General features: G+C 46.6%; 1 protein-coding gene across 2 annotated transcripts in view; it reads right to left on the reverse strand.

The window, feature by feature from the left end:
* Nucleotides 1–2193: 2193 nt before the first annotated feature.
* LOC139577359 (STAM-binding protein-like A) overlaps nucleotides 2194–15173 on the reverse strand; it is a 32726-nt gene continuing 19746 nt past the window's right edge. For both annotated transcript variants that reach the window (XM_071404418.1, XM_071404417.1), the window contains exons 8-11: nucleotides 13136–13273; nucleotides 7042–7154; nucleotides 5667–5766; nucleotides 2194–4467 (exon numbers count right to left, since the gene is read on the reverse strand). In XM_071404418.1, the coding sequence (XP_071260519.1) occupies nucleotides 4411–4467; nucleotides 5667–5766; nucleotides 7042–7154; nucleotides 13136–13273 (408 nt within the window). In that variant the 3' untranslated portion in view covers nucleotides 2194–4410. The remainder of the gene's footprint in view (nucleotides 4468–5666; nucleotides 5767–7041; nucleotides 7155–13135; nucleotides 13274–15173) is intronic.

The raw sequence follows: 15173 nt of genomic DNA on the forward strand, positions 1-15173 counted from the left end.
GAGTCAACAGCAACCTTGGGGAAATCCTCTGCATTATCATTAACAGCAGACTCGTACATTTCCACAGGGAAAACAATGTACTGAACAAATGTCAAATTGGCTTTTTACCAAATTACCGTACGACAGACCACGTATTCACCTTGCACACCCTAATTGACAAATAAACAAACCAAAGGCAAAGTCTTCTCATGCTTTGTTGATTTCAAAAAAGCTTTTGATTCAATTTGGCATGAGGTTCTGCTATACAAATGAATGGAAAGTGTTGTTGGGGGTAAAACCTACGACACAAAAAATCCATGTAAACAAACAAGTGTGCGGTTAAAATGGGCAAAACACACATTTCTTCCCACAGGGCCGTGGGGTGAGACAGGGATGCAGCTTAAGCCCCACCCTCTTCAACATATATATCAACGAATTGGCGCGGGTACTAGAACAGTCTGCAGCACCCGGCCTCACCCTACTAGAATCTGAAGTCAAATGTCTACCGTTTGCTGATGATCTGGTGCTTCTGTCACCAACCAAGGAGGGCCTACAGCAGCACCTAGATCCAGACCCGGGCCCTGACAGCAAATCTCAGTAAGACAAAAATAATGGTGTTCCATAAAAGGTCCAGTTGCCAGGTTCACAAATACAAATTCCATCTAGACACCGTTGCCCTAGAGCACACAAAAAACACTATACATACCTCGGCCGAAACATCAGCGCCACAGGTAACTTCCACAAAGCTGTGAACGATCTGATAGACAAGGCAAGAATGGCATTCTATGCCATCAAAAGGAACATAAAATTAGACATACCAATTTGGATCTGGGTAAAAATACTTGAATCAGTCATAGAACTCATTGCCCTTTATGGTTGTGAGGTCTGGGGTCCACTCACCAACCAAGAATTTTAAAAGAAATGGGACAAAAACCAAATTGAGACTCTGCATGCAGAATTCTACAAAAATATCCTCCGTGTACAACGTAGAACACCAAATAAAGCACGCAGAGCAGAATTAGGCCGATACCCACTAATTATCAAAATCCAGAAAAGAGCCGTTAAATTCTACAACCACCTGAAAAGAAGTGATTCCCAAACCTTCCATAACAAAGCCATCACCTACAGAGAGATGAACCTGGAGAAGAGTCCACTAAGCAAGCTGGTCCTGGGGCTCTGTTCACAAACACAAACACACCCCGCAGAGCCCCAGGGCAGCAACACATTTAGACCCAACCAAATCATGAGAAAACTAAAAGATAATTACTTGACACATTGGAAAGAATGAACAAAAAAACAAAGACAACTGGAATGCTATTTGGTCCTAAACAGAGAGTACACCGTGGCAGAATACCTGACCACTGTGACTGAGTCAAACTTAAGGAAAGCTTTGACTATGTACAGATTCAGTGAGCATAGCCTTGCTATTGAGAAAGGCCGCAGTAGGCAGACATGGCTCTCAAGAGAGGACAGGCTATGTGCACACTGCCCACAAAATGAGGTGGAAACTGAGCTGCACTTCCTAACCTCCTGCCCAATGTATGACCATATTAGAGACACATATTTCCCTCAGATCACACAGACCCACAAAGAATTAGAAAACAAACCCAATTTTGATAAACTCCCATATCTACTGGGTGAAATACCACAGTGTCCATCACAGCAACAAGATTTGTGACCTGTTGCCACAAGAAAAGGGCAACCAGTGAAGAACAAACACCATTGTAAATACAACCTATATTTATGTTTATTCATTTTACCTTTTGTACTTTAACTATTTGCACATCATTACAACATTCTATATTTACATAATGACATTTGAATTCTTTATTCCTTTGGAACTCTTTAGTGTAATGTTTACTGTTAATTTCACTTTTGTTTATTATCTAGTTCACTTGCTTTGGCAATATTAACATATGTTTCCCATGCCAATAAAGCCTTTTGAATTGTAATTGAGAAGGGGTGGATAGAGAGAGAGAGAGAGAGAGAGAGAGAGACAGAGAGAGGAGAGAGAGATACAGAGAGACAGAGAGAGAGACAGAGAAACAGAGAGAAAGAGAGAGAGAGAGAGGGAGAGAAAGGGACAGAAAGAGAGAAACTACTGGTGGTAAGCAGTTGGATTGGTCTGACCAGATTGAGAGGGTGAAGGGACAGAGAGCAAACCTCTAAACATTTGTCTCCCCCTAGTGGATATATTTGGGAAAGCAAGAGAAGCAATATTCAGATGGGGAAGTTCCCCTTTATTAAACCATTGTAAAGAGCTTCCACAGCCAGTGACCATAGTGGAACAGAGCCTCACTGAGCCTGGCCAGTTCATTACAGCTGAAGACATTGAGAACCATCTACAGCAGCCTGACAAGTCATTAATAGGACAGAGAGAAGCATGGACATAGAGATAATAGTTATTAATCACATGGTACAGCATTAGTCCAACAGTTATACACATTCAAACTGCCTTTCACCCATTTCTTCAACTGCTGTCTAAACAGACACTAAGTATACAGGTCCTTTAATAAGCACTAGATATTCTGTATTACAAACCAACTGCCGCGTTCAACAGGACACGACGTTGCGGAACGTTCCGGGGTGAAGTTTCCCCTCGCTACAGATCTTGAATCAGCCTCCCCAAACATAACATTAACCATGTGGGGGAACTGACAAATCCAAAGATCCAACATCTAGGGGCGACTTCCCCCTCGTCCTCGTGGAAGAGCCAGATAAAATAGATGGTACTGAAAAGGCATGCCTGTCGTTGTATTTCTATCTGTTGTCCGTGAGAGTGCAGCTGTTAGCCATCTTATTATGACGATCACAAACTGGGAGAAAACAAGAGGATGTACGGCATCATCGTCTCTAGTCAGTCCTCCTGAGGTTAGACTGTTAGGTCTGCATGCCCTGTCAGACCATATACACCCCCGGAGGCTGGTGAGGGGAGGACAGCTCAAAATAAATGAATGAAACGGACACCATGTGTTTGATCCATTTATTCAGCTCCTCCCCTCAGCAGCCTCCTGTGCAACACGAGACAGTTCTGTAGGATATATCCTCTCACATTGTCTATAGTTCCTCTCTGATCTGAGATTCAGCCAGTCAGCCTGCGAGCCGGTCAGCCTGCGAGCCGGACAGCCTGCGAGACGGACAGCCTGCGAGACAGCGAGTCGGACAGCCTGCGAGACAGCGAGTCGGACAGCCTGCGAGATAGCGAGTCGGACAGCCTGCGAGACAGCGAGTCGGACAGCCTGCGAGACAGCGAGTCGGACAGCCTGCGAGACAGCGAGTCGGACAGCCTGCGAGACAGCCTGCGAGACAGCCTGCGAGACAGCCAGTCGGACAGTCTGCGAGACAGCCAGTCGGACAGTCTGCGAGACAGCCAGTCTGCGAGACAGCCAGTCTGCGAGACGGACAGTCTGCGAGACGGACAGTCTGCGAGACGGACAGTCTGCGAGACGGACAGTCTGCGAGACAGCCAGTCGGACAGTCTGCGAGACAGCCAGTCGGACAGTCTGCGAGACAGCCAGTCGGACAGTCTGCGAGACAGCCAGTCGGACAGTCTGCGAGACAGCCAGTCGGACAGTCTGCGAGACAGCCAGTCGGACAGTCTGCGAGACAGCCAGTCGGACAGTCTGCGAGACAGCCAGTCGGACAGTCTGGGAGACAGCCAGTCGGACAGTCTGCGAGACAGCCAAGCCAGTCTGCGAGACAGCCAAGCCAGTCTGCGAGACAGCCAAGCCAGTCTGAGACAGCCAAGCCAGTCTGTGAGACAGGTAAGCTCTGAGCAAAGAAAACAGAAAACCATCAAAAAGGATATGACGACATAAAGGAACTATTGGCAGCAAGCAGAGCTTTATGGAGTCATAGTCACCTCTGGAATTAACTCGAAATAAAGACTCAGACAGAAAAGTGGGAGTGGACCCAGGAGAGTTGTCCTTCCCCCTATGACAAGCGGTCTGCTTTAGTTCAACGGAGGACAGTGAGAGCAGGAGGTCCCTTAATGAACCATTCCCACGGTCTGTCCTGATGGGTAGAACAACATGTCTGTCTTTTAACAGTAACTTCCTCCAAATTCCTGGATTATCCAGAAAACCTGGTTGGAATATTCCTGGAATCAAGAAGAAGGAAATACGGGGAAAAACTCCAACCAAGATCCCTGGTCATTTTAAAACTATTTAAAGAAAATGACCAGACTTTTGCAACCCCAAATTCAGCCAGATGTCAGCTGACCGGGCAGGTCGACCGGTCAGTCAGTCAAGTGTATCAGTGTTTTGTTACTTGTCATGTTTTGTGATTTTTATGGACCCCAGGAAGAGTAGCTGCTGCTTCTTAAAAAGCTAAATGGGGATCCTAATAAACAAATACAGTCAGTCAGTCAACCAGCCAGCCAGCCAGCCAGCCAGCCAGCGTTTGGTGTGTAGATCCCCAGTCCAGAGGTGATCACCGCAGGTCCAACATGGTGACTCTGTCATCGGTGACGGTGATGTGTCCTGCTCCCTGCAGGTCAACACAGAGGAAGACGTGTTGATACGTTTCTGAACAGAACCCTATCTAGTGTTCAGGCAGCTTCAAAGGTAGTGCACTACAAAGGGCATGGGGAAAAGGTAGTGCACTACAAAGGGCATGGGGAAAAGGTAGTGCACTACAAAGGGCATGGGGAAAAGGTAGTGCACTACAAAGGGCATGGGGAAAAGGTAGTGCACTACAAAGGGCATGGGGAAAAGGTAGTGCACTACAAAGGGCATGGGGAAAAGGTAGTGCACTACAAAGGGCATGGGGAAAAGGTAGTGCACTACAAAGGGAATGGGGAAAAGGTAGTGCACTACAAAGGGCATGGGGAAAAGGTAGTGCACTACAAAGGGCATGGGGAAAAGGTAGTGCACTACAAAGGGCATGGGGAAAAGGTAGTGCACTACAAAGGGCATGGGGAAAAGGTAGTGCACTACAAAGGGCATGGGGAAAAGGTAGTGCACTACAAAGGGAATGGGGAAAAGGTAGTGCACTACAAAGGGAATGGGGAAAAGGTAGTGCACTACAAAGGGAATGGGGAAAAGGTAGTGCACTACAAAGGGAATGGGGAAAAGGTAGTGCACTACAAAGGGAATGGGGAAAAGGTAGTGCACTACAAAGGGAATGGGGAAAAGGTAGTGCACTACAAAGGGAATGGGGAAAAGGTAGTGCACTACAAAGGGAATGGGGAAAAGGTAGTGCACTACAAAGGGCATGGGGAAAAGGTAGTGCACTACAAAGGGCATGGGGAAAAGGTAGTGCACTACAAAGGGAATGGGGAAAAGGTAGTGCACTACAAAGGGCATGGGGAAAAGGTAGTGCACTACAAAGGGAATGGGGAAAAGGTAGTGCACTACAAAGGGAATGGGGAAAAGGTAGTGCACTACAAAGGGCATGGGGAAAATGTAGTGCACTACAAAGGGAATGGGGAAAAGGTAGTGCACTACAAAGGGAATGGGGAAAAGGTAGTGCACTACAAAGGGAATGGGGAAAAGGTAGTGCACTACAAAGGGAATGGGGAAAAGGTAGTGCACTACAAAGGGCATGGGGAAAAGGTAGTGCACTACAAAGGGCATGGGGAAAAGGTAGTGCACTACAAAGGGAATGGGGAAAAGGTAGTGCACTACAAAGGGAATGGGGAAAAGGTAGTGCACTACAAAGGGCATGGGGAAAAGAGCTGTACTCACAGTGAAGAGAGGAGGGTCTTTGCTGTGAGGGTGGAAGCCTTTCTGTTTACACGTTGAGATCTCATCCATCCCACGGTCTGTTATCCTGAAGTAGCCCGTCCTACACACACACACACACACACACACAGTCTGTTAGTCTGAAGTAGCCCGTCCTACACAGTCTGTTAGTCTGTAGTAGCCCGTCCTACACACAGTCTGTTAGTCTGTAGTAGCCCGTCCTACACAGTCTGTTAGTCTGTAGTAGCCCGTCCTACACACAGTCTGTTAGTCTGTAGTAGCCCGTCCTACACACAGTCTGTTAGTCTGTAGTAGCCCGTCCTACACACAGTCTGTTAGTCTGTAGTAGCCCGTCCTACACACAGTCTGTTAGTCTGTAGTAGCCCGTCCTACACACAGTCTGTTAGTCTGTAGTAGCCCGTCCTACACACAGTCTGTTAGTCTGTAGTAGCCCGTCCTACACAGTCTGTTAGTCTGTAGTAGCCCGTCCTACACACAGTCTGTTAGTCTGTAGTATCCCGTCCTACACACAGTCTGTTAGTCTGTAGTAGCCCGTCCTATAATAACAACATACACAATATTGGGCTGAACAGTGAATTACAGACTGTGGCTTTAAAACGGCATAAAACACATGACATGATAAAGGCAGTGTGTCTATACTCGCTCGTTATAACACATGACATGATAAAGGTTATAACACATGATAAAGGCAGTGTCTATACTCACTCGTTATGACACATGACATGATAAAGGTTATAACACGTGATAAAGGTTATAACACATGATAAAGGCAGTGTGTCTATACTCACTCGTTATGACACGTGACATGATAAAGGTTATAACACATGATAAAGGCAGTGTGTCTATACTCGCTCGTTATAACACGTGACATGATAAAGGTTATAACACATGATAAAGGCAGTGTGTTTATACTCGCTCGTTATAACACGTGACATGATAAAGGTTATAACACATGATAAAGGCGGTGTGTCTATACTCACTCATTATAACACATGACATGTTAAATGTTATAACACGTGATAAAGGTTATATCACATGATAAAGGCAGTGTGTCTATACTCGCTCGTTATAACACGTGACATGATAAAGGTTATAACACATGATAAAGGCACTGTGTCTATACTCACTCGTTATAACACATGACATGATAAATGTTATAACACGTGATAAAGGTTATAACACATGATAAAGGCAGTGTGTCTATACTCGCTCGTTATAACACGTGACATGATAAAGGTTATAACACATGATAAAGGCACTGTGTCTATACTCACTCGTTATAACACATGACATGATAAATGTTATAACACGTGATAAAGGTTATAACACATGATAAAGGCAGTGTGTCTATACTCACTCGTTGAACCTGGGTGAACAGACGATAGCGATAGCTTCCGGCATCATGAGCTGGTAGGAACAGTGTGTGTGGAGATCGACACTGGACAGGAAGGCTGTCTGGGTGGGGTGGGTCTGAAACAATACAAACATATATATTGAACAAAATTATAAACGCAACATATAAAGTGTTGGTCCCATGAACTGAAATAAAAGATCCCAGAAAATGTTCCAATCGAACAAAAAGCTTATTTCTCCCAAATGTGTGTTGACATCCTTGTTACTGAACATTTCTCCTCTGCCAAGATAATCCATCCACCTGGCAGGTGTGGCATATCAAGAAGCTGATTAAACAGCATGATCATTACACAGGTGCACCTTGTGCTGGGGTCAATAGAAGGCAACTAAAATGTGCAGTTTTGTCACACAACACAATGCCACAGATGTCTCAAGTTGAGGGGGTGTGCAATTGGCATGCTGACTGCAGGAATGTCCACCAGAGTTGTTGCCAGAGAAATGAACATTAATTTCTCTACCATAAGCCGACTCCAACATTTTAGAGAATTTGTCAGTACGTCCAACCGGCCTCAACTGCAGACCACGTGTAACCACGTCAGCACAGGACCTCCACATCCGGCTTCTTCACCTGCGGGATCGTCTGAGACCAGCCACCCGGACAGCTGATAAAACTATGTTTAGGGTTAAGGTATCTGTGACCAACAGATGCATATCTGTATTCCCAGTCATGTGACAGCAATAGATTAGGGCCTAATGAATTTATTTACATTGACTGATATCCTGATATGAATTGTAACTCAGTAAATTCTGAAATTGTTGCATGTTGCATTTATATTTTTTGTTCAGTGTATAATTATATATTATTATATAGTAGGAAGATCAACACTGGGCAGGAAGACAGGCCTAGAAGGTGGACAATTTTCTCACTGAGGAGAAGCACGGGTTCAGTATCTCAGTAAATGTATTATCTCTGGTAGGGTTATCCCAATAGCAGAATCTCAGTAAATGTATTATCTCTGGTGGAGAGATAGCGCTGATAAACATGTGTCATGACTCTCTCTCTCCTTGGTGAGGCTTTTAGGTGCCAGGTCAGCTCGGCACATGGCTGACAGATAGCCAGACTCCCCCCAGAGAGGAGAGGGGGAGATGGGCTGGTTTCATGACTTAACAGCCAGTCGTAAACTTTCTCTCTCTTGCCCTGCAGTATTGGGAAGGTAAAAACCCCTTTGTTACCGAGAGACTCGTGCCGCCAAAAACTTCAACATCGAACAATATATTTCAACATCTGAATGTTTGGAATGATGTCTATTTTGTGATGTCATAAAAATGATCAGAAAGACGTTATTAACGGAAACACTAACTTTAAGAGCTTTTTTAAAATATATTTGTAACATCTAAACGTAATTCAAAATTGAAAAGGCACTCGCACATCTGAGCAATCTTTTTTAGCAGGTGCCATGGTAACAGTTGAACAAGATGAAGGAAAAAGGAAACCGCACACTAAATGTAAAAATGATATGATTAAATATCAAAATACTGTTGTGAAGATAGCAATGTGATGTTAGCCTTCTAAATGAGAATTGTGTTTTGTGTAAACTTGTGCCCAGTTAGTAGCCACGCCCACGTGAGCTCAGAGTTTGTGTCAACATGACGGAACGCCCTCCAAAGCCAGAGTGCTTAAAATAACTCGCTAACGAAATGTACATTGGACCAGAGAACGTAAGGCTGTGGCCCACACGTTGAAATGGTTAAAACCATCAGACCAGACAGCGTTGTGTGGTGGCTACACGGATGAAAATGTTAAGACCCTCTGAAACTCTCCACGAGTGAAAAAGGTAAAGACTAGACCAAACATTCACAGTCTGCAGCTGTGCATATAAAGTAGTCTAGGACATGTGACCAAAGACAAGCGGGAAGAACAAATCCCTCTCACCACCGCGTGGTACACCTGAGGTATCTATTCTAACAAACACTTCAAGACAGAAGAAGCCTACAGCTAAGATGGACATTGTGACCTCTGGTGGACAACCAGAGTCTTACATCGAACCACTTCCTAAAGACGAATCGAGTGGTTTCAACAGAGAGACGACAGAGAAAGACATCTACGCGTAGATATATATTGCATTTCTAATCCGAGTGAGCGGTTGTTAGGGTGCTAAGTATCCTGGTTACGGTGAGCGTATTTTCCAAATGTATGTACGATAAATTGACTGTCTCTCCCTCTCCTTACCTACTCCTGCCTTTCCATTGTGTAACCAAACGGTCATGCTTTTGTTAGTCCACTAGGGACCCGTTTTCATTGTATTATGTATGTAATCAATAACCTGTATGTGTTTACGTATTCTGTGTGATGATTGAGTTAGTTAGTAAATAAATAATTTAGCCAATATGTGTATCTCTGATTCATCACTTAGGTTAGGTTTCGGGCAGATATCCAAGAATTATGCAATGTTCAGAATGAGACTGATGAGGTAATAATTAATAATTGACTGTTATTGATGTAAGAGATGTTCAAAAGTTTGGGGTCACTTAGAAATGTCCTTGTTTTTGAAAGAAACTATTTTTTGGTCCATTTAAATAACATCAAATTGATCAGAAATACAGTGTCGACATTGTTAATGTTGTAAATGACTATAGTAGCTGGAAATGGCTGATTTTTTAAATGAAATATCTACATAGGCGTACAGAGGCCCATTATCCTGTGTTCCAATGGTACGTTGCATTAGCTAATCCAAGTTTATCATTTCAAAAGGCTAATTGATCATTAGAAAACCATTTTGCAATTATGTTAGCACAGATGAAAACTGTTGTCCTGATTAAAGAAGCAATTAAAACTGGCCTTCTTTAGACTAGTTGAGTATCTGGAGCATCAGCATTTGTGGGTTCGATTACAGGCTCAAAATGGCCAGAAACAAATAACTTTCTTCTGAAACTCATCAGTCTCTTCTTGTTCTGAGAAATGAAGGCTATTCCATACGAGAAATTGCCAAGAAACTGAAGACATTGTACAATGCTGTGTACTACTCCCTTCACAGAACAGCACAAACTGGCTCTAACCAGAATAGAAAGAGTGGGAGGCCCCGGTGCACAACTGAGCAAGAGGACAAGTACATTAGAGTCTATTTTGAGAAACAGATGCCCTCAACTGGCAGCTTCATTAAATAGTACCCGCAAAACACCAGTCTCAACATCAACAGTGAAGGGGTGACTCAGGGATGCTGGCCTTCTTGGCAGAGTTCCCTCTGTCCAGTGTCTGTGTTCTTTTGCCCATCTTAATCTTTTATTTTTATTGGCCAGTCTGAGATATGGCTTTTTCATTACAACTCTGCCTAGAAGGCCAGCATGCTGGTCTGTTATCCTGAAGTAGCCCGTCCTACACACACACAGTCTGTTAGTCTGTAGTATCCCGTCCTACAGCATCGTATCACCTCTACCTGACACCCTCGACCCACTACAATTTGCTTACCGCCCCAATAGATCCATGGATGACACAATCGCCATCTCACTGCACACCGCCCTATCCCATCTGGACAAGAGGAATATGTATATAAGAAGGCTGTTCATTGACTACAGCTCAGCCTTCTACACCATAGTATCCTCCAAGCTCATCATGAAGCTCAGGGCCCTGGGTCTGAATCCCTCCCTGTGCAACTGGTTCCTGGACTTCCTGACAGCAGCCCCCCCCAGGTGGTGAAGGTAGGCAACAACACCTCCACTACACTGATCCTCCACACAGGGTCCCAACCAGGGTGAGTGCTCAGTCCCCTCCTGTACTCCGTTCACCATGACTGCAATCATCAAGTTTGCAGATGACACAAGTGGCCTGATTACAAACAACAACGAGACAGCCTACAGGGAGGATGAGGGCCCTGGCAGAGTGTTGCCAAGAAAATAATCCACAACAATACGAAGGAGCTATTCATGGACTTCAGGAGACACCAGAGGGAGCACCCCCCCCTATCCACATCGATGGGACCGCAGTGGAGAAGGTGAAAAGCTTCAAGTTTCTCTGCGTACACATCACTGACAAACTGAAATGGTCCACCCACACACAACAGCGCATCAGTAGGCTGAAGAAATTCGGCTTGACCCCTAAGACCCTCACAAACTTAGATGCACCATTGAGAGCATCCTGTCAAGCTGTATCACCGCCTGGTACGGCAAGTGTACCGTCTGCAACTGCAGGGCTCTCCAGAGGCTGGTGCGTTCAGCCACCCGAGCCACGGCCTGTTCACCCCGCTATCATCCAGAAGGCGAGGTCAGTACAAGTGCATCAAAGCAGGGACCGAGAGACTGAAAAACAGCTTCTATCTCAAGGCCATCAGACAGTTAAATAGCCATCACTACCCGGCTACCACCCGGTTACCACCCGGCGACCACCCGGTTACCACCCGGTTACTCAACCCTGCACCTTAGAGGCTGCTGCCTGGAATCACTGATCACTTTAATAATGTTTACAAACTGTTTTACTCATTTCATATGTATATAGCGTATACTACTGTAATTTAGTCAAAGCCACTCCGACATTGCTCGTCCTAATATTTATATATTTCTTAATTCCTCTCTTCTACTTTTAGATGTGTGTATTGTTGTGAATTGTTAGATACTACTTGTTAGATATTACTGCAGTGTTGGAGCTGGGAACACTTCGCTACACCCACAATAACATCTGCAACCAATTTGATTTGGAATTGGATTTGATGACGTAGGGTTATCACAATACCAGTATCTCAGTAGATGTATTACACTACATGACCAAAAATCTGCTCATCGAACATCTCATTCCAAAATCATGGAGTTTGTCCCCCTTTGCTGCTCTGGAAGCAAAGGGGGGACCTTTGCGGGTACTATTTAATGAAGCTAACAGCCTCCACCCTTCTGGGAAGACTTTCCACTAGATGTTGGAACATTGCTGCTACAACAGCCTCCACTCTTCTGGGAAGGCTTTCCACTAGATGTTGGAACATTGCTGTTATAACAGCCTCCACTCTTCTGGGAAGGCTTTCCACTAGATGTTGGAACATTGCTTCCGGGACATGCTTCCATTCAGCCACAAGAGCATTAGTGAGGTTGGACGATATGTCCTGGCTCGCAGTCGGCGTTCCAATTCATCCAAAGGGGTTCGATGGGGTTGAGGTCAGGACTACTTGCAGGCCAGTCATGTTCTTCCACACTAATCTCAACAAACCATTTCTGTATGGACCTCGCTTTGTGCACGAGGACATTGTCACGCAGAAACAGGAAAGGGCCTTCCCCAAACTGTTAATAGAAAGTTGGAAGAACAGAATCATCTAGAATGTCATTGTATTCTGTAGCATTAAGATTTCCCGTCACTGGAACTAAGGGGCCCGAACCATGAAAAACAGACCCAGACCATTATTCCTTCACCACCATACTTTACAGTTGGCACTTTGCATTCGGGCAGGTAGCGTTCTCCTGGCATCCGCCACACCCAGATGCGTCCGTCGGACTGCCAGATGGTGAAACGTGATTCATCAGTCCAGAGAACGCGTTTCCACTTCTCCAGAATCCAATGGCGGCGAGCTTTACACCACTCCAGCCAACGCTTGGCATTGAGCATGGTGATCTTAGTCTTGTGTGCGGCTGCTCAGCCATGGAAACCCATTTCATGAAGCTCCCAACGAACAGTTATTGTGCTGACGTTGCTTCCAGAGGTAGTATGGAACTCGGTAGTGAGCGTTGCAACCGGGGACAGACAACCACTTCAGAAAAACAGCACATACACTTGACAGGGGGCGTCTCCAGCAAGGCAGAAATTTAACAAACTGACTTGTTGGAAAGGTGGCATCCTATGATGGTGCCACGTTGAAAGTCACTGAGCTCTTCAGTACGGGCCATTCTACTGCCAATGTTTGCATGGCTGTGTGCTCTATTTTATACACCTGTCAGCAACGGGTGTGGGTGAATTAGCCGAATCCACTCATTTGAAGGGGTGTCCACATACTTTTGCACAAAAAGTATCATGACAAGCAAACAAAAAAATAAAACATGCTTAATTTGTTGAGGAAAATGTTACAAACTGGTCCTAGATCTGCTCTCCTAGAAGTTGTATGAATATGGGCTCTGGTGTAACTCACATGTATCCAGCCCAGGGTGATGAGGTCATACTGGTCCTGGATCAGGAACAGCTCCTCTTCGTTCTCCGTGTCGCAGTAGTCTGGCCCTCCGTTCTGCTTCGGCACGATCACATGGGTCACTGTGAACGCATTCCTCAGCTGGAAAACACAGAATAAGACACACAGAGTCAGAGACAAACACAGAGAGTCAGAGACAAACACAGAGAGTCAGAGACAAACAGAGAGAGTCAGAGACACAGAGAGAGTGTCAGAGACACAGAGAGAGAGTCAGAGACACAGAGAGAGAGTCAGAGACACAGAGAGAGAGTCAGAGACACAGAGAGAGAGTCAGAGACACAGAGAGAGAGTCAGAGACACAGAGAGAGAGTCAGAGACACAGAGAGAGAGTCAGAGACACAGAGAGAGAGTCAGAGACACACACAGAGAGAGTCAGAGACACACACAGAGAGAGTCAGAGACACACACAGAGAGAGTCAGAGACACACACAGAGAGAGTCAGAGACACACACAGAGAGAGTCAGAGACACACACAGAGAGAGTCAGAGACACACACAGAGAGAGTCAGAGACACACACAGAGAGAGTCAGAGACACACACAGAGAGAGTCAGAGACACACACAGAGAGAGTCAGAGACACAGAGAGAGTCAGAGACACAGAGAGAGTCAGAGACACAGAGAGAGTCAGAGACACAGAGAGAGTCAGAGACACAGAGAGAGTCAGAGAGACACAGAGAGAGTCAGAGAGACAAAGAGAGAGTCAGAGACACAGAGAGAGTCAGAGACACAGAGAGAGTCAGAGACACAGAGAGAGAGTCAGAGACACAGAGAGAGTCAGAGACACAGAGAGAGTCAGAGACACAGAGAGAGTCAGAGACACAGAGAGAGAGAATCAGACATGGAATTTGACTGCCATCATGATTCATAATACGGTCACCGTGACAGCCCGGTAACACGGTCACCGTGACAGCCCGGTAACACGGTCACCGTGACAGCCCGGTAACACGGTCACCGTGACAGCCCGGTAACACGGTCACCGTGACAGCCCGGTAACACGGTCACCGTGACAGCCCCGTAACACGGTCACCGTGACAGCCCCGTAACACGGTCACCGTGACAGCCCGGTAACACGGTCACCGTGACAGCCCGGTAACACGGTCACCGTAGAAGCCCGGTAACACGGTCACCGTAGAAGCCCGGTAACACGGTCACCGTAGAAGCCCGGTAACACGGTCACCGTGACAGCCCCGTAACACGGTCACCGTGACAGCCCGGTAACACGGTCACCGTGACAGCCCGGTAACACGGTCACCGTGACAGCCCGGTAACACGGTCACCGTGACAGCCCGGTAACACGGTCACCGTGACAGCCCGGTAACACGGTCACCGTGACAGCCCGGTAACACGGTCACCGTGACAGCCCGGTAACACGGTCACCGTAGAAGCCCGGTAACACGGTCACCGTAGAAGCCCCGTAACACGGTCACCGTAGAAGCCCCGTAACACGGTCACCGTGACAGCCCCGTAACACGGTCACCGTGACAGCCCCGTAACACGGTCACCGTGACAGCCCCGTAACACGGTCACCGTGACAGCCCCGTAACACGGTCACCGTGACAGCCCGGTAACACGGTCACCGTGACAGCCCGGTAACACGGTCACCGTGACAGCCCGGTAACACGGTCACCGTAGAAGCCCCGTAACACGGTCACCGTAGAAGCCCCGTAACACGGTCACCGTAGACAGCCCCGTAACACGGTCACCGTGACAGCCCCGTAACACGGTCACCGTGACAGCCCCGTAACACGGTCACCGTGACAGCCCCGTAACACGGTCACCGTGACAGCCCCGTAACACGGTCACCGTCACAGCCCCGTAACACGGTCAACGTAACAGCCCCGTAACACGGTCACCGTAACAGCCCCGTAACACGGTCACCGTAACAGCCCCGTAACACGGTCACCGTGACAGCCCCGTAATACGGTCACCGTGACAGCCCCGTAATACGGTCACCGTGACAGCCCCGTAATACGGTCACCGT

The sequence above is a fragment of the Salvelinus alpinus genome, chromosome 5, assembly GCF_045679555.1.
Source record: "Salvelinus alpinus chromosome 5, SLU_Salpinus.1, whole genome shotgun sequence".
Lineage (NCBI taxonomy): Eukaryota > Metazoa > Chordata > Actinopteri > Salmoniformes > Salmonidae > Salvelinus > Salvelinus alpinus.